Below are 25,327 nucleotides of genomic sequence, written 5' to 3' on the forward strand. Positions count from 1 at the left end.
CCTGTTCAGACATAATAATCCTTGGCAAATATCAAAAGCCTCTATGAAAATTATTAAGCTTAGGACCGAACCTGCCAGTGTATGCCCTCATCTTAAAAGAATGAATGGAAAACTGTCCATCCCGTAACCTATGTAGAAAATAACATGTAGAACTGTGCGTAACCCTGGGCAACAGCAGACTACTGATGTTAGCCTACATACACACCGGGGAGAAGGCAGCATGCTAAAATCCATGCAGTGGATGTCTCTGGGTAGGAGCGTTCTCTGTAAATGCAATTTTACTTCTTTGCCAAGTTTTCCGCAATGAATACATAGTACTGTAGTAATAATTAAAGGTACACAAAACACTACATAAGGGACACAAGGGCTTCAATGAAGTGACATATGTTTCTGTGAGGTGCTTCGCATCTGTTACGGGCCATCTCTTAGTTTCTTAATGTTGCTGGGATAGACTGATTGTGTGTGGTTTTAACAAGCAGAGATATATTTATCTTCTCCGTGTACCCACTGCTAGCAAGTGAATAGAGGTCCTAAGGACAGAGCTGAGTCCCTCCCTAGGGTTTCCCTGGCTGACACTCTCTGTGGAAGCCAACAGCCTCGTCTTTCTCCCTCTGGGCGGCTGGTGAGTTCTAACCACTGTTTTCCCACCGCTCCACCAGAGTCCCTTTTCTCGCAGCTTAGGAGACTCCCTGACTGCCAGGATGCCAACTCATAGAATGCCAGAAGGCTGGGCAGAACTGCCCTGTGAGCTCCCGAGACTGTAACTCTTTTTCTTTTTATATTGTATTATAAATCTTAAAAAAAATAATTTTATTGGGGGCTCATACAACTCTTACCAAATCTGTCCATCCATCCTTTGTGTCAAGGACATTTATATATCTGTTGCTCTTCATGGATGACAAAAGCCTCATCTTTCTGTCTCTGTCTGTCTTTCTGTCTGGTGGAGCAGCTGGCGGTCTCCAGCTGTCGAGCTTGCGGTTAGCAGCCCAATGCAGAATCACTGTGTCAGGTGTCGAGGAGCCCTAAATTCATGGTTCTGGGACAAAGTTTTCCTAATGTATTAGGAACTACCAACCCCTATCTAGAAAAAAAATGTTACTCAATCCCTCCGGCAATGAAAAACTTGTACGGTCGCCCGTAATCCAGGATGAAGTCCAGGCACCTGCTTTTGCAGCCGTCCCCCACCCCGGAGCGGCCCATTGCCCCCGGAGGGAGGCGTTGCCTACTTGGGAAAGGAAACACCACCTGAGTGGTTGGGCCTTGGGTCTTTTTCACATTTGTTCCTTGGTTCCTTGTCCACCTTACCTCTTGCCACCTTCTGTGCATCTTCCTCGGTGCCTGACCTGCCTTTAAAGAAAATTGTCTCTCAAAGCTAATTTGTTCAAGACACACCTGCTTGGATAATGGCCTCGTTGCCACACAAAAGGAAGTCCTGTGCCCGAGTGGGTTAAATCGCAGGCCTAGGGATCTGGGCTGTACAGTACATATTTGGAGGTGAGGGCGGGGACCTAATTCCATCTGTAACTGTGATCATATGTAAAATTTAAACACCTGGCTTGAAGTTCTTGGCTACAAAGCTAAAGGCAACTTTAACAATAAGATCACGATTGAAGACACTCGTCCCAACTTGCACGTATGTTCCCTCGAGGACACCTACGCTATTCGGTAGGAGGGTGCTTCAAAGTGTTTTGGGGAAATCCCATGATTTTCCCTTTCTGTTTGCTGCCAGACTTTGTGAAGCCCCCTTCGTATATTACCGCATCCCAGCCCCCGTAGCTGGCTGGTCTTGCTCTTGTCTCAGGTAGGCAGGTCAGGTGTTAGCAATCTCACTAACAGAAGACTGAAGTTCAGAAAGACCAACTGAGGCGGCCCGATGTCAGACAGCTACGAAATGGCCACAGGAGAAAGGTGAGAGGAGGATTCCTGGAGACCAGTAGATAGGAAAGTTCGAGTATTCTTTAGGTTTGAGGTGGAACTATGGACCGCAGTTGTGTGTGTGTGTGCGCGCGCGCGCGCGCGTGTGTGTGTGTGAGAGAGAGAGACAGAGAGACAGACAGAGAGAGAGAGAGAGAGATTGATTTGTGGGCTGTAACCCAGTTGTCTTGGTACATGATATGTCGACCTTCTAACTTCAAGGAAGCAGTTTGAACCTAGGAGCCACTACGTGGGAGAAAGACGAGGCTGTCTGCTCCTGTAAATATTTATAGTCAAGGGAACCCTCACCAAAATATAAAATAATTTCTTTAAAAATCCCCACAAAACCAAAATCACTGCCACTGCGTTGATTCTGACCTGTAGCAGCCCTGTATGACAAAGTAGAGCTGCCCCATTTGCGTTTCTGAGACAGGAAGAGAAAGCTTTGTTTTTCGCCTGCCGAGGAGCTGGTGGTTTTGAACTACAGGTCTTTCAGATGGCCATCCAAAATGTAACCATGACCACCCCAGGCCTCTAATGCAGAAACCCCAGGGAGTAGTTTTTATGGTCTCTTACTGCTCTATTAGTCAGAATTGACTTGATTTTACTTTTTTTGGTGGGGGGGGGGGGCGGGATGGGTATGTCCTTACAAACCTAGCTATAATGGCCCCAGATGTTGTAAATTTCAAAAATATTGACCAACAGTCTTTTATTCTTGTACATTGCTTTAAATAAACGCTAATTTTTATTTCTTTAAAATCATTTTATTGGGTACTCAGACAGCTTTTTCTTTTTAAAATAATTTTATTGCGGGCTCATACAACTCATCACAATTCATACCTCCATCCATTGAGTAAACAGGAATTCTTAAGCGATTAATTTACCAACAATTGGGCAGCGAGCCCGATCTCTCTCTATGTATTCTTTTTCACCTTTTGGTCTTCCCCTTGCGTCTGATTTTCCTGAGTCCTCAGTGACTGAAGGGGGAAGTAATGCATTTCTCATAATTTCCTTGTCCTTAAAATGAGGGGTTCCTCTAGACGATCCCAGAGCCGCCTTGCGTGTCTCGAGCTCGGGAACTCGGTGCATTTCGGAGCCAGATGGTGAATGTGCCTCACCAGCTTGCAGCTTGCAAGACATTTGTTAGGGGGCCCTGTGCCTCCCTTGAAGTTAAATACGTACTTTGACTTGTGAGTTTAATGTTAAGTGCCCCATCTGGAAGGGCTACCTCATCAGAAATGCTTCGGGGTATTGGAAAGGTGCCCCATATTCCTTTCACACAGGGTTTGGGGTGGCGCTCAGCAGTCTTTCTGCAATGGATAGCCCAGTATGGGTTCACCTGAGGCAAAGAGCGGTTGCTTAATGTGACAAACCAGTTGCCAACTGACTCGTCGACATCCAACTCATGGCAGCCCCAGGGGTGGCAGGAAGTAATGGTGCCTCAGAGGGTTTCATTGGCTGGAGCTTTGGAAGGAAGTTACCAGGCCTTTCTTCTGAAGCACCTCTAGATGGACTCAAACCTCCCACCTTGCAGGGAGCACCACCTGGTGTTCGCGCTTAAAGTTGCACCGTTATTACGAGGCAGGCTGCTTTCCGGAGAGTGAGTGAGAATCAGACAAAGCATCAGTGTTATTACCAAGGCTTCTTTTCCATTGGCACAATAAAAAAGGTCAACCGTGTCAGTGTGGTTTGGGTGCAATGTCCCCTTCTCCCTTCATGACTTTTGTGTGCGTGTCGACTTCCTTTCGCTGGAATGTATATTTGTTGCCTGATTTGATTTTTTTTCAGAGTTTTTTGCATTTGCTCAGTTCTTTGTTTTAGACATCATGATCTCATTTTCAAAAATATAAAAAAATGAAGCATACTGAACCCAAGAATGACATAGGACTATGCACGGCTTTCTTGAACGCAGGAAAACTTTGACTTTCTTACACTCAGTGGTTCTGGAAGCAGATGCTGCTCCCTGTTGGGTCCTCCCTCTTGAGTGAGGCAATCCTGTAAGGAGAGGCATTTGGAATCTGTCGCTGTCATAAATGAATGCAAAACACGCTGTTAAGATGAAACGCGATGCAATTTCTAACCAGCAATAGTCACTACCATGTCGATAGGGCTCATCATTTGGGGAGACTGAAGGACTCATAGTATCCCTGTTATTGGCATGGCGTGCAGCTTAGTTCTTGCAGTGCTGGTGAAGGGAATTGTAAGGCATGCTGGAATATTTTGATGTGCTCCTAGTAAGCATGCACTAATTAACTTCAGAGAAAATCTCTTGGGCTTCCTGGGATTGCATTGCCTCACCAGAATGTGGTAGTCGGTTTGGTCACAAGAGCAAAGTATATTTTATTTTTGCCTTTTTAGAAGACTTCCCTGACATGGTTTTACTTTTGCTATGCACTTCTTCTTCCCATTAAATGTTGAGGACTCAGTTGTCACGGGCCACAGCAGAGAAGCCTCTGAACATCCCCCTGTGGTTTCCAGATTAATGCGCATGGTTGTGATGGGCTGTGTGACTGTGCTAGATAAAGGTACTCACCATTATCACCAAGAGTAAGCCCCAGTACTTCACAAACCTTCACAAATATTCATCGGATGAATGGATAAATAAAAGGTCGGCCATGGCTGACTCACTGTAGTCCTGGGAACACCATCTAAATGGCAGTCAGAAGAGCAGAAGAAAGATCTTTAGCTATGAACTCGAGAGTCCCTTCCAGTCTTCTGTGACGGGCCCCCAGGGTCCTGCTTTGGTTTACTAGTTTATTAAGCTTCTGGGCAGTCCTGAATGAAGGCATGCTTAAATTATCTTCCCTGGTGGTTTGAAGAAAACTAGAGATGTAATTCTTATTCTTTGGACACCAGTTCCTTTCGATTTTCTGGGGCCACAGGTCTTTTTTCAAAATTCAGTCTAGAGCTATTATAATTTTTAATCAAAGGAACCTGTGCCGATAATGGAGACTTGCAATCTGTGCGTATCCTTCACAGTGATGCTAATTTTGCTTTGGCAGGGAAAGCATTCTCTCCATTTTACAGCTGGAGAAACTGAAGCCCCGTTTTATTAAGGTGTACATGTAGTTATGAGTCTACAGTGAGTGAACAGTTAGTTATAACAGGGTTAGGACTGCTAGCCTAGGGGGAGTGCTCCTGAGACTTGGTCCATTGCATTGAAGCAAAAGCCATAATTGAGACAACAGATTATTTATTAAGAACATATTGATTTTGTTTCCTTGAGACTTCCTCACCCCCCACTATCATGACCTCAGTCCTGCCTTTCACTTAGGGCTAGACCGGAGCGTGTACACTGTACAGATAAGCGCTCACTGACACACAGAATCAAGGTCAAATCCAGATCCGTCGGGAATGGAAATGGGAGTAGCAATACCAGGAGAGTAGGGGGAAGGTAGGGAGAAGTGTTGAAATGATTGACACATAACTCTATCCCCTCAGGAGGATGAACGATAGAAACATGGGTGAAGGGAGACAGTGGCAGCAGTTGGTGTAAGCTATGAAAACAACAATAATTTATAATTTATAAAGGGGTCAGGAAGGTGGGAGGGAGGGGAAAAAGAAGAGCTGATTCCAAGGGCTCAAATAGAAAGTAAATGTTTAGAAAATAATCTTGGCAACATATGTACAAATATACTTGATACAATTGATGTATGGATTTTTATAAGAGCTGTAAGAGCCCCCAATAAAATGATCTCTCTCTTTAAAAAAAAAAATGAATGTATCGAATCTGTGTTACCAGAACTCTGAAGTACTTTTCCTTGTATTTTGTTTTTAAAGTAATACAGCTGTTGTCTAGAATGGGTATTTTATGACACCATTACCTTGACATCATGAGACTTATCTTACTCCAATATGGACTAATTACTAATTATCAAGGCCGGTCCTATTAGTTTTATTTTAATCAGTGTTGCCTCCAACTCTCTTCTTTTCTCTCGTAGACCTTCCCTCACCATGCCGCATAGGAATCTAACCGGCAGCTGCAATGTGAATTGCGGTTGTAAAATACATGAGTATGAGCCAGTCTGTGGGTCAGATGGAATCACGTACTTTAACCCATGTCTGGCCGGCTGTGCAAACAGCGGGAACCTGAGCACCGGGGTGAGTGTGTTTCATAAATCTGCCATCCAGCGGCAAGGCCAGGTGGAGATTCATATGCAACCATGACGACTTCACGCTCTACTTTGAAACAGCCTTCTGACAATACCTAGGGGAAAGAGAATCGGGCAATACTTTCATTTGCGTTCCAGGGTTGATGAGAGCACTTGGGTATAACAATTTATTTCCATATCTGCCGTCATTCTGTGCCAATTCGGCAAAACTTGGTCTGGTTGAACGCTGGCCTCCCTGATAGGACCTGGGTGATGGAGTTGAAGGCCATCTTGCAGGCCACCGTGTGTGATATCAATAGAGCAGACTAGAATCGTGCTGACTAAGACAGGACGCTGTGGGGATGGCGGGGGCCATTTTTCAAAGACTATCAGATTAGACTTTTATTTTTTACCCCCACTACCTTTCGGGGTAAAGACATTTCTGTCAGTTCACGAATGGGCTATTTTGAGAAATCCTTTCCATGTGAATTATAAATAATCTGTAATACTGTGGGAAAGGTTTTCGCATTAGACTCTGACCGTTATTGAATCTGGTCTGATTCTTTTTGTCAGAACAGATTGTCAGATACTTTTAATTCAAAAGCTAAAATAATTTTGCTTTTTTGTCCAAGTGAAAAGGGTATATGCCATTTACCACGTTTAGGGAGGTCACATTTTATTTCTGAGTTTTAAATTGTGGTAAAAAGAGAACTCCTATTCCTGGCTCTCCATTCTGTCCCAGTATCTGCCCATGTTGCGTCAAGTAGAAATTTGGGCAGTTTACAAAGGAGATGTTGTCTTGTTAGCTCTTCTGTGTGCATAGTACCCAAGGACAATGCTTGACCCAGTAGGACGGACTCATACTAATTTTTTGGAAAAAGTAACCAAGTAAATGTGGCGAGTGGGTACTTCCAGGTGGCCTGTCTCTGGTACTTCCAGGAGTCAGGAGCTGCCCTGTTCTGGGGCCCAGCAGCCTGACTTAATTTCCATCCATGAGTTGTTTATTCCTGCACAGGACACAGCTTACCAGCTAATCAAAGGGATCAAAAAGGCATTTAAAATGGGACAGCCTTTTGGAAATGTTGATGGCAGCATATGTACAAGTGTGCTTAATACAAATGAATGATGGCATGTTAAAAGATTTGTAAGAGCCCTCCAATAAAATGATTAATAAAAATTAAAATAAAATGGGATAGCCAATGGGTGATTTCTGCTGTTGGAGTACAAGTCATGATGTTTGCATTATGAATGCGCCACATATATTTTTGTTAGTTTTAACTGTGACAATGACATGTGTAACAAAGCGTTTTCAATTCCTACTTTCTTCATGTAGTTTGGTGACATTACCTGTGTCCATCATTTTCCATCACCTTTAAGTGGCCCCCAAGCAATGAGTCCCCCTTCTCTCTGCCCTCTCCTACCCACCTGCCTTGGGAACCACTAAACTTAGCCATGCATACTATTCTAAATATTTTGTGTTCTAGAGTTTTCGTGTTAGAGCAGCGGTTCTCAACCTGTGGGTCGCGACCCCTTTGGTGGTCAAACAACCCTTTCACACGGTTCGCCCACCCGATTCATAACAGCAGCAAAATTGCAGTTATGAAGTAGCAATGAAAATCAGTTTTATGGTTGGCGGGTCACCACAACCTGAGGACGTGTATTGAAGGGTTGCGGCATTAGGGAGCTTGAGAACCACTGTGTTAGAGGAGTCTGACAAGATCTGTCCTCCAGTGAATGACTAATTTCCTTCAGCATGATGTTTGCAAGGTTTCTCCATTTATCATACAGACCTTGACTGTAGGGCCTGCTCTGTTACATGGTTGCATTAGATGCTTTGTTCAATCAAAATAAAAAACCGGGGCTTGTTTCCTGTTTGGAGTGAGTGCTCGGATTGGGGAGTTCAAGACTCAAGCAGCAGCCAAGCCAATAGATGACTATGAATGAGAATGAGAGCGTAGGATACAAATGTGACAGAATGGAGTTGTGAACATTTCTTAGAAAAGTTTAGGTTTAAAACTTTGTAATAAACGAAGGGATCTTTCTCTTTGCAAAGAGGGAGGTATTTTCAGGGAGATGTTTTTGTATTTTTTTTAAGACTGAAATTAATTTAAACACATTTTTACATGGTGGTTACTAGCTGTGATAACCTAAGTGAAGCAAGCTGGAGTGCCAGACGTGTCCCAAAGAGGAAATACACAGTGTTCCTCTTGCCGAGATGGCCTGATGAAAACAGTCTTTGCTGAAAAATAAGAATGATTTGGTTTATTCTACTTGTAACTACCTCTCTCTCTGTTAGATTGGCCCTAGGTAGAAACAATAATCGTGAATTTCAGACCTTGTTGAATTTGAAAGATATATTCCATTATGTTTTAGTAAATGGGCCCATAACATCTGTCTTGTCCCTGCTGTCTAAAAGCTACTCGATCACCTAGGACTTCATATTTATCCTACAAAGAAGTTGTGCCTTAACAATAGGGCATTGTATGTTCATAAGAGAACGCATCCTTGTTTTAAAAGGGGAAGATTAAAAACGTTTTGCCATTAAAACAATAGTCAGTAAAGCATTCTTACGCATTTGCATGTTGCTATGTCCGGTTTTGCTCCTGAATAGCATGCAGATCTTTATTTTGTCCACTTAGATAAGGAATTACACAGAATGCACCTGTGTCCAGAGCCGGCAAGTGATCACTCCACCCACAGTGGGACAGCGCAGTCAGCTCCGGGTGGTTATTGTCAAAACCTATCTCAACGAAAATGGCTATGCGGTGTCTGGGAAGTGTAAACGGAGCTGCAGTACCCTGATCCCATTCTTAGTCTTTCTTTTCATCGTCACCTTCATCACAGCCTGTGCCCAGCCATCAGCCATCATAGTTACACTCAGGTGAGAACTCAACTTAGAGGGGGCGTTTATATAGACTTAGATATGGGAAACAAAGTTGGACTCTGTGAGGGTGCAGACATTTTCCTGGGACACTGAGGAGTCATAAGTCTTGTCCAACTCGGATCAGGAGAAACAAAAGTTCTCCAGAACTTTCTTTACCCGGTTGAAGTCTAGTCATTTTGTTGACTGACACATCTGCATACTCTTGGTTCCTGAAGTCTCCACTAAGAGTTTCCACTGCAAGGGTTGAAAGCTAAACGTTAGCTAGAAGTCTGGCCCCAGTGGAGGCTACTGGATTGTGCATGGGGGACAGAACAAGATCTCCTTCTGTAGCCCCGTGGGCATTGGCCATTGAGGCCGGGCCTGCAGATCACAATGCTGGCGCCATGATTTTGACTCTCATTTAGAAGTTTGGAGTTGAGTGAAGGAGAGGGAATGAATTTGTTTTTTAGTTCACGCTGTATGTTCTTTGTTATATTAGCTACATATGTTGTTTTGTGTGCTTCTTGTTTTTACCATGACTTCTGGATGTGAGTACCTTGGTTCTATTAAAAATACTGACACCAGAACATTCAAACTCAAAATTGTCAAAATCAGTGTGTTGGTATTTGCAGTGGACTATAGCCGATAAAGGAAGGCAGAGAACATTTGTGGAAGCTTTAGGGATCCGGGGAACACTGAGTAGGAACTCTGGTCATGCTATCCGATAAGTGTTAGACTGCTAACTACAAAGTGGGTGGTTCAAACCTTCCAGTAGTTCCGAGGGAGAGAGCTGAGGCCATCTTGTATTGATTTACAGCCTCACTCTGATTAGCAATCAATTGGATGGTAGTTGTTTTGTTTTGTTTTGTTTTATGGAGTGGTGGGGAAGGTTAGAGAACTGTGCAATGAGGGACTAAGAAAAGGAGGCCGTTCTCATTCTTCATTCTTATTTAGTCCCTGGCTTCTTAGAACTCAGGTGCTGAACACCTGGCTGAATATGGCCTCATTGCTTTAAAAACCATGGTGGGACAGCTTGTATTTTGCACCTTGGGCTCCTCTTCGATTGGGTGCCGAGTTAGGCGATTCCCAGCAAAGCCGTCTTTGCTTGTAAGAAAACAGTACCAGAAAGTCCCATTGGCTCCTTTATCATTGGCTCAGTCAGCATAGTGCATGTGGCGTAACAACTACCCAACTGGCTATGAGGAATAAAGAAGCTGAGCTAAGAGGCGAGGGGCAGGACCACGGGGATTTCCCATCACACACCCTGCGTGCGCGGGAATAGTAAGGACGAGCTACTTCATGATTAAGAAAGGTCTCTTTTCAGTAAACTTACTCATTTTAATGATTTAATTCCATAAACTTTCTAGTCTGGCTAAAAACAAAACGAAGCCAGACATCGAGAGGCTCCCCGTTTTGTCGTACTCAGACATGACAAAGCCACCAGAGAGCAGCTGCCCCAGAATTTCAAGGGGGGGCTGGAGCGGGGGGGAGAGGGGAATGACTCATCATGAAGTCAGTCCCACCCCGCTCCTGTGGTCCAGGAATGGCTTGGAGCATGTGTTCTAGGAGCGTAAGAAGAAGCCTGTGGTGGCTGGTAGGGCCCAACTCTTTCTCTGACATTTCATTTGTTTCCTTAGTGCCTGTTTTTGACTTTGTAGATTTTTTTAAAATTTACATTTTCCTATCTTTTGAGGAATTATGGGAGTGATTTCAGTGTGCCCATTTAGCATCCTATAAAACACAGGCCAACCAAGCAGAAGGATGCAGTATAATGGGATAAGATTATAGAAATGGACATTTTTGAAGTAGAACTGATTTTGGAAGCTCGGTTGGGACCACTTCTGTCTCTTCAGCCAACCAGTCTGGTCCTGTTTCTGATCATCTGCCCATGTGGACACAGAGCCCTTAGAGGTCATCAGCTTCTCGTTAGTGTCTTTCTTGGGGAGAACTTTCTTCAGCCATGCTCAGTTTTGCCTTGTCCTTAGTAAATTTTCTTGAGTTAAAGATTCTGCACAGCATCTTTTTGGTTGGCTTGAGTGGACCATTATTTTCTCAACACCATTACTCAAAAGAAATATTTTTTGTTCCCTGTTTTCTGCCATAGGTCCGTAGAGGATGCGGAAAGACCCTTCGCCCTGGGAATGCAGTTTGTTTTGCTGCGAACGCTTGGTAGGTCCCTGAACTTCCAAGTGTGCCTTTCGGTTCCTCCTGGAAGATGGCAGGTGCTCCCTGTCCTTTGAAAGTGGCAGGTTGAGACCTGCAGGACTGTGAGTAGCTAGAATTTGACAGGTCAGTGGGGAAGGCATAACTTCCTTATTTTTTGACTCGAGCTTAAAGCTGAGCAGTTGTGTCATTTGATGAAACAAAACGAAACCATCTGTACGGTCGTTTGTTTCTGTTTCATGATGAACATTCAATTGGGCTAAATTCCCCCAGAAAGTCTGTCCACAGTAAGATAATTCTGAAGCAGGCCAGTTGTAGTGGGCTTATCCTCCTGAAGTTTTGGGGCCTTTGTGCCTTTTTAAACAAGAGAGGCGTGGGAGTTGGTTCTTGCTTTATGTGTGCAAATTTCAATTCCTTACTTCTTTATACTAATTTGAGCAGTCCCTGGCTGGTGTACATCACTGATGCACTTGGCTACTGACTGAACATTAGAGGGTCAAGTCAACCTTGTTGTACCTCAGAAGAAAGGCCTGGCACTCTGCTTACAAAAGCAATCAGCCGTTGAGAACTCTTTGGAGTAGAGTTCTACTCTGGGAAGCATGGGGTCACCATGGGTTGGCATGGATTTGACAATAATGTGTCAATGTTCCTGGTAACTTTATTGGCCTGTTTATGGAAAAGAGCCTGTAGGACAAATACTGAAATTGCGACCCTGCCCAAACTTCCAACCACCACCCTTTAGAGAATGTTACCATCTCTCTGCCCAGAAGTACAAGTCGAGCCCATTCCTCTCGTACTTTACACATTTGGACATGACATGAAGGTGACAACGGACCTTCCTTCCTTTCACGGATGAAAATTGGTTGATGATATGCTCAGTCTTGTCTTTTAATCCCCTCCAGCTTCTTCTTTCTACAAGGAGCCCTGCTGGAACTGTAGTTTAGGTGTTGCACTTCTAACTAGGAGGTCGGCAGTTCAAACACACGAGTCGCTCCTTGAGAGAAAGAGGAGGCAGTTTGCTCCCATACAGATTAACAGTCTCTGAACCCCTAAGTGCTCTTCTACTCCGCCTTATAGGGTCACTAATCTGGAGAAAGATGGGGCTACCTACTCCCATAAATAGTTACATCTCGGAAACCCATAGGGGCAGTTCTGCCCTGTCCCATAGGGTCGCTATAGGCATTGACTCCATGGAAGCGAGTATGGGATGGAATCGGTTTTGTGGTCCCAGAGAGGTGGGTCTCTTTCTACACTGAGCAGAGCGCCGTCACAGTGTGCCCTGCCCTGTGGAGGCACTTATAGAAACCTCTCAGAGGCGCCCCCAAGTGGCACCCTGAGCACATGCCATCCCTGCCATCCCTTAGATAGGCCACTGCTTATTGGACTGGGTAAACAATACCAGGGTCAGTTCGTTTTCCGAGGAAAAGAACCTTTAGTCAAATGATTTTTGTTTTGTTTTGTTCTATTATTTAAAGGGTGATCCTTGTTCATATTGGGACTACCGTTGTAGGCTTTTTACTTATTAACAAGAGCGACTCATTGGCACTCTGTCAACATGGTGAACCACAAGGTTGGTTTAGGTGTACACGAGTTTTACACACACCCCATCAGCTTGTGATGTCTTTGGGCAGGCCGTGGAAACCAGAAATGTGAAGTAGACATTCCTTTGACCAGTTTCAATGTATTTTTGTACATTTAATGTACACACATACATGGGTACACACGTTCAGTGCATGATTAGAATGTCAACTTCCTCCTCATCTGTCTTTTTCTTTCTTTCTTCCTGAAGTGGTGGCCTGTCATGTTCTTCCGCTGTTACTTTGCTCTAGTAATCCTTATTGATGTCTATAGGGCTGGGGAGGCGATGGTTCTGAGTTAGGTATCTCATTTCAGCTTTGAAGAGTGACGTATGTTACAAAGGCGTCATTCCACCCTCTGACCCCGCCACCCTGTCTGGAGTCCTCAGCGTGTCATTTGTTGCGGGGCATGGCATGGCTCAGCGGTGAACAAACAAGCCCTTTGCAAGGAGCACCGGGAGCTCCTAGTTCCAGTCAATGGGCAGCTCTTTGGAGGGGTACAGAAATCACTTTTGTGGTAACATTTAAACAGTCATCTAGTTAAAAAAGGAGATAAGGAAATAACATTCTGACACAAAAGGCGTACGCATTGGATCTTCTACTTCTCTGTGGACACTGAAAGGTGCTCTTTTAGGAGAAGCAGTGTGGACACTAAAGAGATGGCTAACTGGGAAAAGAACATGCATGGCCGGTCCTTTCTTTCCCTCGTGCTTCTCTGCAGCGGTGGAGCGGGCTAGCTGATGCGGACATAGAGTTTGTGACAGTCATTCGGTGGCCGGCCGCTGCAGCCTCAAGCTTGAGTGCGAGCAAAACATTGCAGGCATTGATCACTTCATTCCATCTTATCCTTAAGCTCTATCGATTGTGAAAAACTATAGTTAGGCCCAAACAGTTTCCATTTTCCAGACGTGAAGGAAAAAGGAGAGAGCTTTCACAGAGAATAGATCTTACTTTAAATACACACAACTTCTTTAAAAATACAATAGCCATCCTGCCTTTATTTCCCTCTTTCCTCTTCCCTCCACCCTGCCTTTATTTCCCTCTTTCCTCTTCCCTCACTTCCCCACCCCACCCCACTCCTTCACTGCTTTCTAGGAACTTTTATTGTGGCTTCAGGACTGTCCTGGTATATTGGCTCGTAGGGTGCAAATAATAAAAGCCGTGGCCAGTGCCATCAAGGAGGTTGGGGGCCGGGGATGGGACATATTTTCCAATAGCTTCTGCCTTCCATGCAGACGAGGGTTTGATTCGTGGCCAATGCATCTCACACTCAGCCACCTCTTACACGTCAGTGGAAGCTGGTAGGTTACTGTGAAGCTGAACAGGCTTCAGCAGAGCTTCCAGATCATCAGTTCTCAACCTGCAGGTTGTGACCCTTTTAGGGGTTAAATGATCCTTTCACTGGGGTCGTCCGATTCATAACAGTAGCAAAATTACAGTTATGAAGTAGCAACGAAAATAATTTTATGGTTGGGGGTGGGTCACCACAACATGAGGAACTGCATGAAAGGGTCTCTGCATGAGGAAGGTTGAGAACCACTGTTAAAGTCTGGTGACCTACTTAAAATAAACACACAAAAAAAACAAACAACTAGCAAAACCTTATGGGTCACAGTGGTCCATCGGTCCACCCGTGATCAAGGGGATAGTGCAGAACTGGGCAGAGTGTGAGTCCACTGGGCATGAATTCAGCATGAGCTTGCCCTGACTCCATAGCAGTGAACAACAGGGCTGTTTGCTCTTGGGGTGCAAGTTGAGCATGGGGCAGAGGGAGTAAGAAACAATGAAGGAAACCTAGTTCAGTTGACAGCCTTTTTTGGTAGGAGTTCAGAATTGGTTATGTCCTAGCTCAAGTGATAATGCGACTTCTTCTCCCCGGTGCTTCACAAACTTAGTAGGATGAGTTTGCTGCAGCGGTTAATACTACACCCCATGTGCCTTTGGACAGTTGTCATCTGCGGTGGCCTCTAACGTAAAGAGAGCCTTTCCTCGTCACTGCCCTGCAGTCAGGGGCCGGACAAGGGCGCACAAGCACTAAGTGTATTGAGTCTTGGCAGAGAATAAAAGGCCTCAGTGTAGCCTCTTGAGAATTTAGCCTCAAACGCCGACTTCTTGATTGGAAAAGGATGGCCTAATTGCCTTTTTAGCAGTAGACGTTTTTATAATTCTGAAAGAAAAGTCAATAAGACGTTCGGAGTTGTCAGCTGAAGGGCCTGAATTATTTACAGTTTTGTGAATACTTTCATAACAGAGATACTAGTTCAGCTGTGGCAGCAGAGGGCCCTTAAGAAAGCTCACGAGAAAGTGGAATGAACAGATCATGGGATTTTCCCATGAAGTTTGCGAAACACACACACACACACACACACACACACGCACGCACACGTGTAAGTTATGTGAGGAAATTACTCCCCCTCACGAATTTCAAGGTGCCAGGATGGCATAACCAGTGTGCGCTCAGCAATTCATGTGAAGGTTGGTGGTTCGGCTCCAGCCGCCAGGACCACAGAAAAGACGGGCCAGTGTTCTGCAAGGATGACGCTAAGTCATTCTCTTCTGCAGCCCCTGGGGTGGCCATGGGTGGGCTTCGACCCAGCAGTAAGGGGTTCGGTTGGATTTGGGGAGGCAGACAAGTACCTTGCTCCGTTACAAATCTGCATTCAAAATCGATGGCGCCTGCCCAGGACAGGGTAGACCCGCCCCTGTGGGTTTCCCAGGCTATAAATCTCTCCTGGAGCAGAAAGCCTCTTCTCACGTCCACAGAGTGGCTGGTGTGTTCGAACTGCTGACCTGGGGTGAGACGCCCAACAACCGACCCCTCCGGGGCTCCTTTCTCTAGGTGTCCACGTGCTAACGGGTTGCCTTGTTTTGTCCCTTCTCGTTCCTCCCCCCAGCCTACATCCCCACGCCCATCTACTTCGGAGCGGTCATCGACACCACCTGCATGCTCTGGCAGCACGAGTGCGGCGTGCAAGGCTCCTGCTGGGAGTACAACGTGACGTCCCTGCGCTTCGTCTATTTCGGTTTGGCGGCCGGCCTCAAGTTCGTGGGCTTCATTTTCATTTTTCTGGCCTGGTACTCCATGAAATACAAGGAGGATGCGCTGCAGCGGCGCCGGTGGCGGGACTTCCACCTGAGCACGGTGAGCGAGGCGGTGGGCTGCGGCCACCCTCCCCGCGGCTCGGTCCGGACCAGGTCCTGCCCGGCGTTCAGCCTCCCAGGGGACTTCCAGGAAGAGGCCGCTCTGCCAAAGGGGGCGCAGGCCACGGCGCGGACCTATCCCGGGCCCTTCCGCGAAGCAGTAAGCTCCTCGGGCGACCACGAGAACCCCACTGCCATCTGACCTCTCTCCTGACGCTTGGCAATGCAAGACTCTACATTCTGGGGGTTGAGTTGACATGGCGACCTGCGAAACACCCGTGCCTTCTCTCCGTTCTTTTTGAACCTCTAAAGACACAATCCTCAGAGCAACAAAACTCAGCATCAACAGCCGCCACTGATTGAGGGCTGGATACCTCAATGAGACTCGAGACTCCCGAGAGCCGTTCCCCACCGCCCCCCCCTCGCACCCCCTTCCCTCCCGGAAGGAGGAATTTAGATAAACGTGTTATCATTTCCACTCTGTGAACTGGATGCTCAGGCTCTGACGAGGTGTAAGGCTGAGGTACCTGGTTAGCAAAATCATGGGAAAGGCGAGGGCTGTGCATATCATTCGCATACACTGCAAGCACAGGTGAGCTTGGCCATGGCTTTGCTTCCACGAATCAAGTTTTTTAGAGATGAGCACCTACGGAGTTCTGTGACAAAGCACAAATGAATTTGCCTCAACTATGCAACTTGATTGGAAAGACCCAAGTGCGCCCCCTTCCTTCTGCTCCAGAGCTGGCAAGATTGTTGTTTAGTTTTTTAAGAGGAAGCGAAACTTTTTAAAAAGGAATGTTCACAGTGTTTCAAGCCATAAGAGAGTTCCAACGCAGGCAGACTCATTTTCAGTGTTTCTAAGGAACCGTATGCATAGCTTATTAAAGGAACAACTACTTCGTTGAATAAGACATGTCTTTTCAATCTATATGCCCCATCTTAAGTAGATCAAGAAGCTGCTGAATATTCAGTCTAATTGCTTGAAAATCACCCCCAGTATTCTTTACAAGGGGCTTTGAATCTAGTATTCTAAATGACCTGGCTAGACACTGTGACTTGAACTGCCTGCGTGGAGAAGATGATGGCCTTCCACCCAAGGAAATGAGCCCTTACAGGCCCACATTCTTAGGGCGAAGAATTGCAACCATGACCCTCCAAAGCAGAAGGAAAAATAAAGCTCAGAGAAGGGAGGCTGAGACCCACGGGTAATGCTTGCTACCTACTCTCAAGCAATGGCAATGGGGTCTTCAGTTGGTTGGTTGGTTTTGGTTTGTTTCCTGTGTTAAAAATTGCTGTACTCACTCCGGCAATTGAGAGAGTCATTCAGGACAGCTGGACTTGGGGTGTGACAATCACTTTAGATAGAAGCGGAGTGAGGTCTGTCCACTGGACCTGGAAGAAGAACTCAACAAATGGTGGGGACTTATTTCAAATAAAACCCGTCTATCAAATGTAATCCTAGTTGATGGGCATGAGAATAACGTTCCTGCTCTTGTTTCTTTCCCACGGTGGCAGACCTGAAGTGGTCCGGAGAGGGGACTTTCCTGTTTCTGAGTGTGCTCAGAGCTCACCATTCATCTGTCACCGATTGATTGCATGGTCTCTCCGTGAGTCCAAAGGGAGACATCTTCCGGCACCGATAAATGATGAAATCAAGTGAACTCATGAGATCTGGCTGCTTAGAAATAAAGAACATGACCATTCAGAGTTGGGATTGGAGGAACTGGAAGGCTCCATCGCATGACCTCTTTCTGCCACAGAACCCGTGTAGAGGTGGCGCTAATGTGGGAGAGCGATTGTGAAGATGGCCCAGGGCCGGGAAACATTTTGTTCTGTTGTTCCTACCATCACTGTGAGTCAGAGACCAAGTCCAGAGCAACTAGCAACCATTTGGAAATGGTCTCGTTGCCTGGTGTTTGTTCTTCCCTGGATGCGGTGGGCCTTCTTGGGTGCTCCCAACAGTTAGGTGCTTGACTATTAACCAGAAGTTGGGAGGTTTGTGTTCATCCAGAGGTGCTCTAGAAGAAAGGCCCAGTGATGTACTTCTGAGAAAAAAGTAGTCACGGAAAAACGCTGCGGTGTACAGTTCTACTCTGATACACAGGATCACCGTGAGCCGGCCCTGATGGACGCAGGTTTGCTGTGGGGAGAAAGATGAGGCTGTCTGGCTGTCTACTCCCATAGTGATTTACTGTCTCAGAATCCTACAGGGGCAATTTCATACTCTGTCCTATAGGGCCTCATTGAGTCAGAATTGAGTTTGGGTCTTGTTTTCCAGATGGGAAGTTATGGAGACTATCTCATGACCCAGGCTTTTTCCCTCCAGGTTTGGCTGCACTGGTGGAATCTTGGGAATATTCCTGGTCCGGAGTGGTTTCCCTCTGGGTCTGGGAGTGATTTGGGTCGAATGGTTCCCTTGCCTGAAGGCAGTGTGTGGAGATGGTTCTGGCTCTGAGATCGAATGGTGTGTCCAGCAGGTGGAGCCAGTGGGCTCGGGGGACAAAGACGTCCCTTTGGCGGTTGGGCCTGCCTCTCAAGGAGGTGAGCAGTCCCTCAGAAACCACTGATGGCTGTCATCGCATTTCCGTCTGTCCATGTGGTGGATACTGATGGTCATGGACTGCGTGTCTACTCCAGGCCTCGGGCTTCTCTTTGGCCTCGATGATAGGTCCAGGGCTCCTTCAAAGAGAACATTTCCATAGGTGGTGGTGCTTGAGACAGGTATGTCGGGGAGGGGGTGCCCTTCATTTTTCTCTGGTCATCATGAAATAGCATCGAGAGAATTTTTATGACAATAGCACTCTTTTTAAAAATGAATAGCTTAAAGTATGTGTTCCAACATACTTAGAATTTCTTTCTCCTTGGGTAGTATATCTTGAAAAGGAGCCTCGCTCAGAACTCCAGGGTAGGGAAGTAATGGGCCTACCAGGTGTCCTTATAGAAACCCCCTTCTTCTAACTGTATCAACCTTCCCTGACATTGACCGGGCGCCTGCTACCTGTCAGGCACGTAGGCAGTTGCCAGCTGACACTACAGGAATCTCTTTGGCATGGCTAGCCCAAGACTAAAATAAATTTGTTTGCAATGTACCCTACAATGTCAATGCTGTATGCCCTCAAGCAGCCCATCCTTATAAAGCGTAGGTGTGTCTTTCATGTGTTATTGGGGGATGGAGAATCAGTAGTGAAAAATCAAGGGGGAATGAAATATTGGGCTGTGTTCCAGTTAAGAGCTGTCACATGAGTGCTTTGGCCACTGGGAGCATCATTGCAGTATTGTATTGCCAATGGAAGTGACAATTTTGTAGATGACTCCATTGAATTTTGTCTATACCAGTGGCTCTCGACCTGTGGGTTGTGACCCCTTTGGGGGTCGAATGACCCATCACTGTAGCAAAATTACAGGGATGAAGTAGCAACGAAAATAATTTTGTGGTTGGGGGGGTCACCACAACATGAGGAACTGTATTAAAGGGTGGTGGCATAAGGAAGGTTGAGAACCACTGGCCTATATGGTCTTCTATGTTTCTTGTTAATGGGGCCATGTTACTTTACAGTTCTGGCACCTATTGTAGGTTTTCATTTTTACTCTCTATGAGGTTAAGCTTCTGTTTATTTGGTTTTTGGGAAAGGGGCCTCTTAAACTCTGTGCATTAATATATAATTTGGCTTTGATTTGCAGATTTAATACTTTTGAGTTGAACTTGCTCATTTAGAAACTCCCAAAGGGTGGAAGCACATTCTTTCTTTTATCTTTCTCAGCATGAGACCTTTATCCTTTTTAGCCAGAAAAACCCAAACCCACTGCCATCAAGTGGATTATGGCTCATAAGAACCCTATGCAGGATTTCTGAGGCTGTACATCTCTATGGGAGCTGATACCTTATCTTTCTCCCTCTGAGCAGCTAGAGGGTTTGAACTTCCAACCTTTGCACTTAGCAGTCCATTGTGTTCCCAACAGCACTACCAAGCTCCTTATCCTGAGGGGGGTTCCGTTTGGGGGAAGAGCAGAAGTCACACAGAATCCCCAGGGAATGAATGTGTAGAGGGGGAGCCGCAGGCAGGAAACACATTAGCATCGGTTGAGGCCTGGCTGTTTGCCCAGCATTTTGTCAGACACTTCAGAGACATCATTTGTTTTTGATCCTCTTAGTAATTTTGCAAGGTAACAGGTTTTTATTCTATTAGGGGTTGGGGAAGGGTACGGACCAGGCTTGGAGAGATTGAGCCTCTTGTTGAAGATTGTACATTTGGAAAAGTTCAGGGTTCAGACTCAGGTTTCTGGGACCCTTTGATAACTTTTCACACTCGGTAATGCATCCACCCCCGCGCCCCCCCCCCACTTTTTTTTGTTGGTTCACTAAGGTAAGACATGGTGATAAAACAGTATGCTTAAAGGATTACATTTGTGACGTTTTATTGTTTCTGGAAAATAGAGAAATAATTATTTCTTTGTGTAAAATAGAAAAAGAACTGCAGGGGATGTAAAAATGTAAGGTTGAACTAGGTGTTAAAGGTAACTATCCATTTATCTAGCCACGTGTTACCTACAGTAAGACTTGTCATGGCACACCCCAAATAATTCTGTATGGTTCAAACTTAATATCGCACGGATCCAAGGCAAATGTTAACGCCTAGTTTCAGGACGGGCTCTGAAATGAGATATTTGCAGGCAAGAAAGGTCAGTTTTATTAACGCGAAGCTTGGGGAGTTTCAGGCGCACCAATTTCCTTTTGCTTTCAGAATCTTAACATTTCCACTCGCCTTTTTAAATTTCTTTAGGAAAGATTTAGATGACCCAATACAAAGTGAAATCCAGCCCCTTGACCCCAGCAGGTGACCCTAGTCGTCATGGTGACCACAGGCAGCATCCTGGGGGGCAGGGGGTGCTGCATCCTCAGCAACCATGACGAACATTCTTCTCTGTAGTTTACCTGGAGTTCTTTCAGTAGAATGAGAACCAGAACTTTTTTAGTGGGAGCCTGTTCTGTAGCAACTGGGCATGTGCCAAAGAGAAGCTCCCTAGTCCCGGTGGACCCGACTGTGAATATATTGAGAATTTTCTTTTTTTGTTGTTGAGAATTTTCTAGCAGTTACATGAGGCAAGCCCTTGCATGGGGGGTGGATGGGGGTGGGGTGGCCAGTTACTTGGTGTGATTTTGTGTGTCCTGAAAACATCACAGATGACACAGAGACACGAATCTCACTGTTGATGTGCAGGCGCATACTGCATGTTATAAGTAGGTGGATATCCAAATACTGTAAAATCCCTGGATTGCCTAGACCACAGGTTTACTAATTCTGGTACCCAGGCCTGCAGGGTGGCCTTGGCCGCGTGTTTCCTGCTTCATCCTGGCGTCAGAAGCGCGCCACCTGGCAGACAGAGGTGTCAACTCTCCGCACTTTATTTTCTCTCTCCTCACCAACTTCCGGGATGCCGCCAGAGACTTCTTCCTGGAATCCCCTCTGTGTCTGTCTGAAGAGGTTTTGAGCATTTCAGTTTTCCCTCCTCTTGGCCCTAGGAAGGGTCTGGTAAGAGGAGGACACCCCGCTTTTGCAACAATCAAAATAAATTTGTAGACGCCCTGGTGCTAAAAGTACTCGATGATGCACGGTCTCCACGAACAAGCGCCCCTGCCCTCACCGCATTCCCCGCCCAGGGGCTGCACGTGCTTTTGCCTTTTGGAAACCTGGAGCACTTCCCAGAAAATCAGCACGACTCACTCTCCCGACGACAGATGCCTAAAGATGAAGAGTGCAGCGGGAATCCTTTTTTTCTACAGAAAACTCAGCGCTTTTGATATTTATTTAAAATATATATAATCTGATTAGATTAATCAGATACTAAAAATTACTTTGGAGAGAGGTACTCAAAAAGTATTTCAGATAATCCTTTATTTATTTTTTCTTCCTTCTCTTCCCCAAAAGGCTTACCGCCCCTGGGAGGTGGTTTTTAACACTGGGGTTTTTGAGGGTGTTGCTGCTTTCTGGCATTTTACTGTTACTTGCTAAAATTGAAAGAGAAAATCATGTTGAAAGTGGAAGGAATTACAGAGACATGTGAAACCAAAACGGGCGAATGACAGAAATGGAGTTTCCACTTGGAGATGAAAAAGCGAAGGTACCCGTGAGATTTTATAATGGGCATTGTTTTTTCGAACACATATCTTTCCAAACCCCCAAACCGTGACTGAGCAGTATGAAACGGGCTCGTCTCTAACTCCTCACTCTAAGGGAATGTTAGCCGGTGCCCTACAGAGTGGCCCTGGGAGCCCAGTGCATTGTGTGTGTGTGTGTGTGTGTGTGTGTGTGTGTGTGTGTGTGTGTGTAGTGGTGTGCTTGTGATGGAAGACTGTACTTGCGTTGTTGAACAAAGGAGTTCGATTTTGTGACTTTTCAAATGAATATTTATTTGGAGACTGCTTCATGTCAAAGATGTATCGTTTCCTTGTGTTTCATGGACTCTTGTCAGTGTATTAGTACACCCTCGTTTACAACATCTTGAATACTTGATCATTGAACATTTTTAAAAAGAAAAAGCTTAAAAAAACCCTAATAAAGTGTGTCGGAGTGAGATTACTATGTCGGGTGTCTGCTGCTTGATGAGAGAGAAAGCAATGGTGCCAATGTCAACACCACCACCCCCAACACACACACACACACACACACACACAGAATGAAGACATGGATAAGGGGGCCCATAGATGCTCTGAAACATAGCAGAGACTGACTCTGGACATGATTGACGAGGTCATCTTGAAGTATAAAATCAAACACACTGCCATCGAATCGATTCTGTCTCACAGCAACCTCAGATAGGGTTCTGAGGCTAAATCTTTACAGGAACAGGCAGCCCAGCCTCATCTTTCTCCCAAGGAGCCCACTGTGTGGTTACAGCCCAGGGCCTAACCCACAGCTCCCCTAAGGCTCCTTGAAGCAGGACTTGGTGCGCACTATGAGGACTACAGCTTTAAGACCCTCACGAAGAAGACTATTATTTGAGCCAACAAAGATTACTTTTAAGCAGTTCATTACTTAGCCTATTTCGATTTAAAACAGCACTTAAGGATCTATAAACCCAGAACGTGGTTTGTATTAGTATTAACCCCTGCCCCTCACACGACCTTCAGATCTCAGTGGCTAAGTGTACAAAACGTATGCATCTGCTCTACATCCTCCGTGACCTAGGCTGACATGTGCCACCACCTTGAACCGGCACCTTCTGGAACTTTCTAGGTAGGTCTTGGTTGCTGAGGCAGAGCATGGCAGAGAAGCGTTTCTCTGATTTAATCTACAAGTGACACATGTCACTTTATTTTTTTAATCATTTTATTGGGACTCACACAACTCTTATCACAATCCATACATACATCAATTGAGTAAAGCACCCTTATACATTCATTGCCATTGTCATTCTCAAAATTCGCCTTCCACTTGGGTTCCTGGAATCAGCTCATTTTCCTTTTTTCACCCTCCTCCTCCCTTCCCGCTCCCCCCTCCCCCATGAACCCTTAATAGTTTATAAATTATTATTTTATCTTACACAGCCCGGCGTCTCCCCTTACCCACCTTCCCATTGCCCATACCCTAGAGAGGAGGTTACATGTAGATCCCCGAGATTGGTTCTCCCTTTCTACACCCCCTTCCCTTCCAGTGTCACCACTCTCACCGCTGGTCCTGAGGGGTTCCTCCGTCCCAGATTCCCTGTGTTTCCAGATCCCTACTGCACTGTTGTGCATCCTCTGGTCCAACCAGGTCCGCAAGGTAGAATTGGGATCATGATAGTTGAAGAGGAGGAAGCATGTAAGAACTAGAGGAAGGTTTTGAGTTTCATTGTTGCTACACTGAACCCTGAGTGACTCATCTCCTCCCCACTACCCCTCTGCAAGGGATGTCCAGCTGTTTACAGATGGGCATTGGGTCACTTATCTGCTCACATACCAATGGCCGGAACTAGTTTCAGAGAAGAGCAGAGGATGAGCACGTGTTGGGTGTGATGCCAGGAGGAACACGGTGACGCACATTGCTAATGAACTCAGCTGCTCACCGCAAGGTCAGAGGGTCCAGTTCCCCTAGTGGCCCCTTTGAAGAAAGGCCTGATCATCTATATCCAGAAACAACCCCCACTCCTACCCACCCTCCTCAAAAAAACAGCCATTGAAAATCACGCGGAACACAGTTCTACTCTGACACACAGACACAAATGAAATTAACCCAATGGCAACTGGAACTGGTCATTCGTTGTCACGGTTGCCTCTGATTGGTTCAGAATACTATCCAAAAGAGGTCCAATTCAGTCGTCTAAAAACTGGCAAATACAGGGAAAGTCTCCAAATTTCCACAGCAATGTATGCCAAAATGTGGTTAACAAAGCAATGACGAGTCCCCTTGTTCCAGTCTCTACTGAACAGCAAACGGAGGGTTACTGAATCGCCCGAGATGCCGGCATTCAGAGTCCAGGAAATCCTTGGACCCAGACTCCATCGAGGGAGCAGATTGCTGTGCAGCCGAGTAATTGACTGAATTTACTGGGATCTGAAACATGTGGGTGAAAGAAACAGGAAGCAAATGGAGTTGGTGGAGATAATAGCCTGACTCGTGGTCGGAAACTGTGGGTATATTTAGAATGAATCCAACCTTGAGCATGCTATATGTGGAAGTACTGAGATCGATTTCCATTTCTCACTCCCTCACCTGACTGCACACCTGGGCCAAAGGGCAGAGTGGCCTAACGTCCTTGAGGGACCCTGCAGTGCTGGAGGTTTCAGTGTGTGTGGAGGGGTGGTCCTATTCCGGGTCAGCCTTTACATCCCACCCTATGACTTTGTCCATTCATCCAGGGGATGGATTAATGCCAAGAGCCGACAGTAACCCCCGCCCAAAGCTCCCCTCTTCTCGTCCATTACACGTTTCATTTAGACAAAAAGATTCTTCTTGGATATCTTTAATTATCCAAATTTTCAGGCTATGGGCCAAGCCATTTGGGGCATTTGGCTTTTCGAAATAAATACTTTAGAACAAAGTTTCTCTTTAATAAATGAAGAGAGGGACAAGGTGATGAACATGACCACGCTGCTTCCTCGGTTCAGTCCCAGACTGGGTCCAGCCTCTGTGTTTTTTAAGAGCCGTTAAAAAGCCTGGAGTGCCCTGCTACTGTTCAAATAGCCAGCTGGGCTGACACGGCCTCTTCGGCTGCAGTGTAACGGGAGCCAAAAAGCATTTTAAATTGCACAGTGTCATTGGAAAGCAAGGCAATCGATATTCCCTGCACATTTTTAAGTTTAAATGTCAAAGTTTGATGCAGCTCCAACTTTTATAAGACCAACATAAATCACTGGAAGGTTAAAACCACTCTTTGGTCTGCCGGAATGGCTAAGATCCTAGGCACTGAGTTTGCTCTAAATGTATCTTTCTCATAATTGCAACACGAAGAGCAGCTCTACCTTAGAAACCCAGCTCAGCCGCCTTGTCTTTACTTGCACTGCAGCGACACCCACTGGTTGTAGAAGAAAACTAGGTCTATTAAGGTCTCAGCTGCCCTGCGAGTTGATTAGGACGCAAGGCAACCCTATAGGGCAG

At 45.8% G+C, this 25,327-nt stretch overlaps 1 protein-coding gene across 2 annotated transcripts in view; it reads left to right on the forward strand.

Moving 5' to 3' along the window:
* SLCO5A1 (solute carrier organic anion transporter family member 5A1) overlaps window positions 1-16,027 on the forward strand; it is a 167,261-nt gene extending 151,234 nt beyond the window's left edge. For both annotated transcript variants that reach the window (XM_075550657.1, XM_075550658.1), the window contains 4 exons: window positions 5,856-6,015; window positions 8,645-8,886; window positions 10,973-11,037; window positions 15,503-16,027. In XM_075550657.1, the coding sequence (XP_075406772.1) occupies window positions 5,856-6,015; window positions 8,645-8,886; window positions 10,973-11,037; window positions 15,503-15,951 (916 nt within the window). In that variant the 3' untranslated portion in view covers window positions 15,952-16,027. The remainder of the gene's footprint in view (window positions 1-5,855; window positions 6,016-8,644; window positions 8,887-10,972; window positions 11,038-15,502) is intronic.
* Window positions 16,028-25,327: the final 9,300 nt, after the last annotated feature.

Source organism: Tenrec ecaudatus, chromosome 5 (assembly GCF_050624435.1).
Source record: "Tenrec ecaudatus isolate mTenEca1 chromosome 5, mTenEca1.hap1, whole genome shotgun sequence".
NCBI classification, from domain to species: domain Eukaryota; kingdom Metazoa; phylum Chordata; class Mammalia; order Afrosoricida; family Tenrecidae; genus Tenrec; species Tenrec ecaudatus.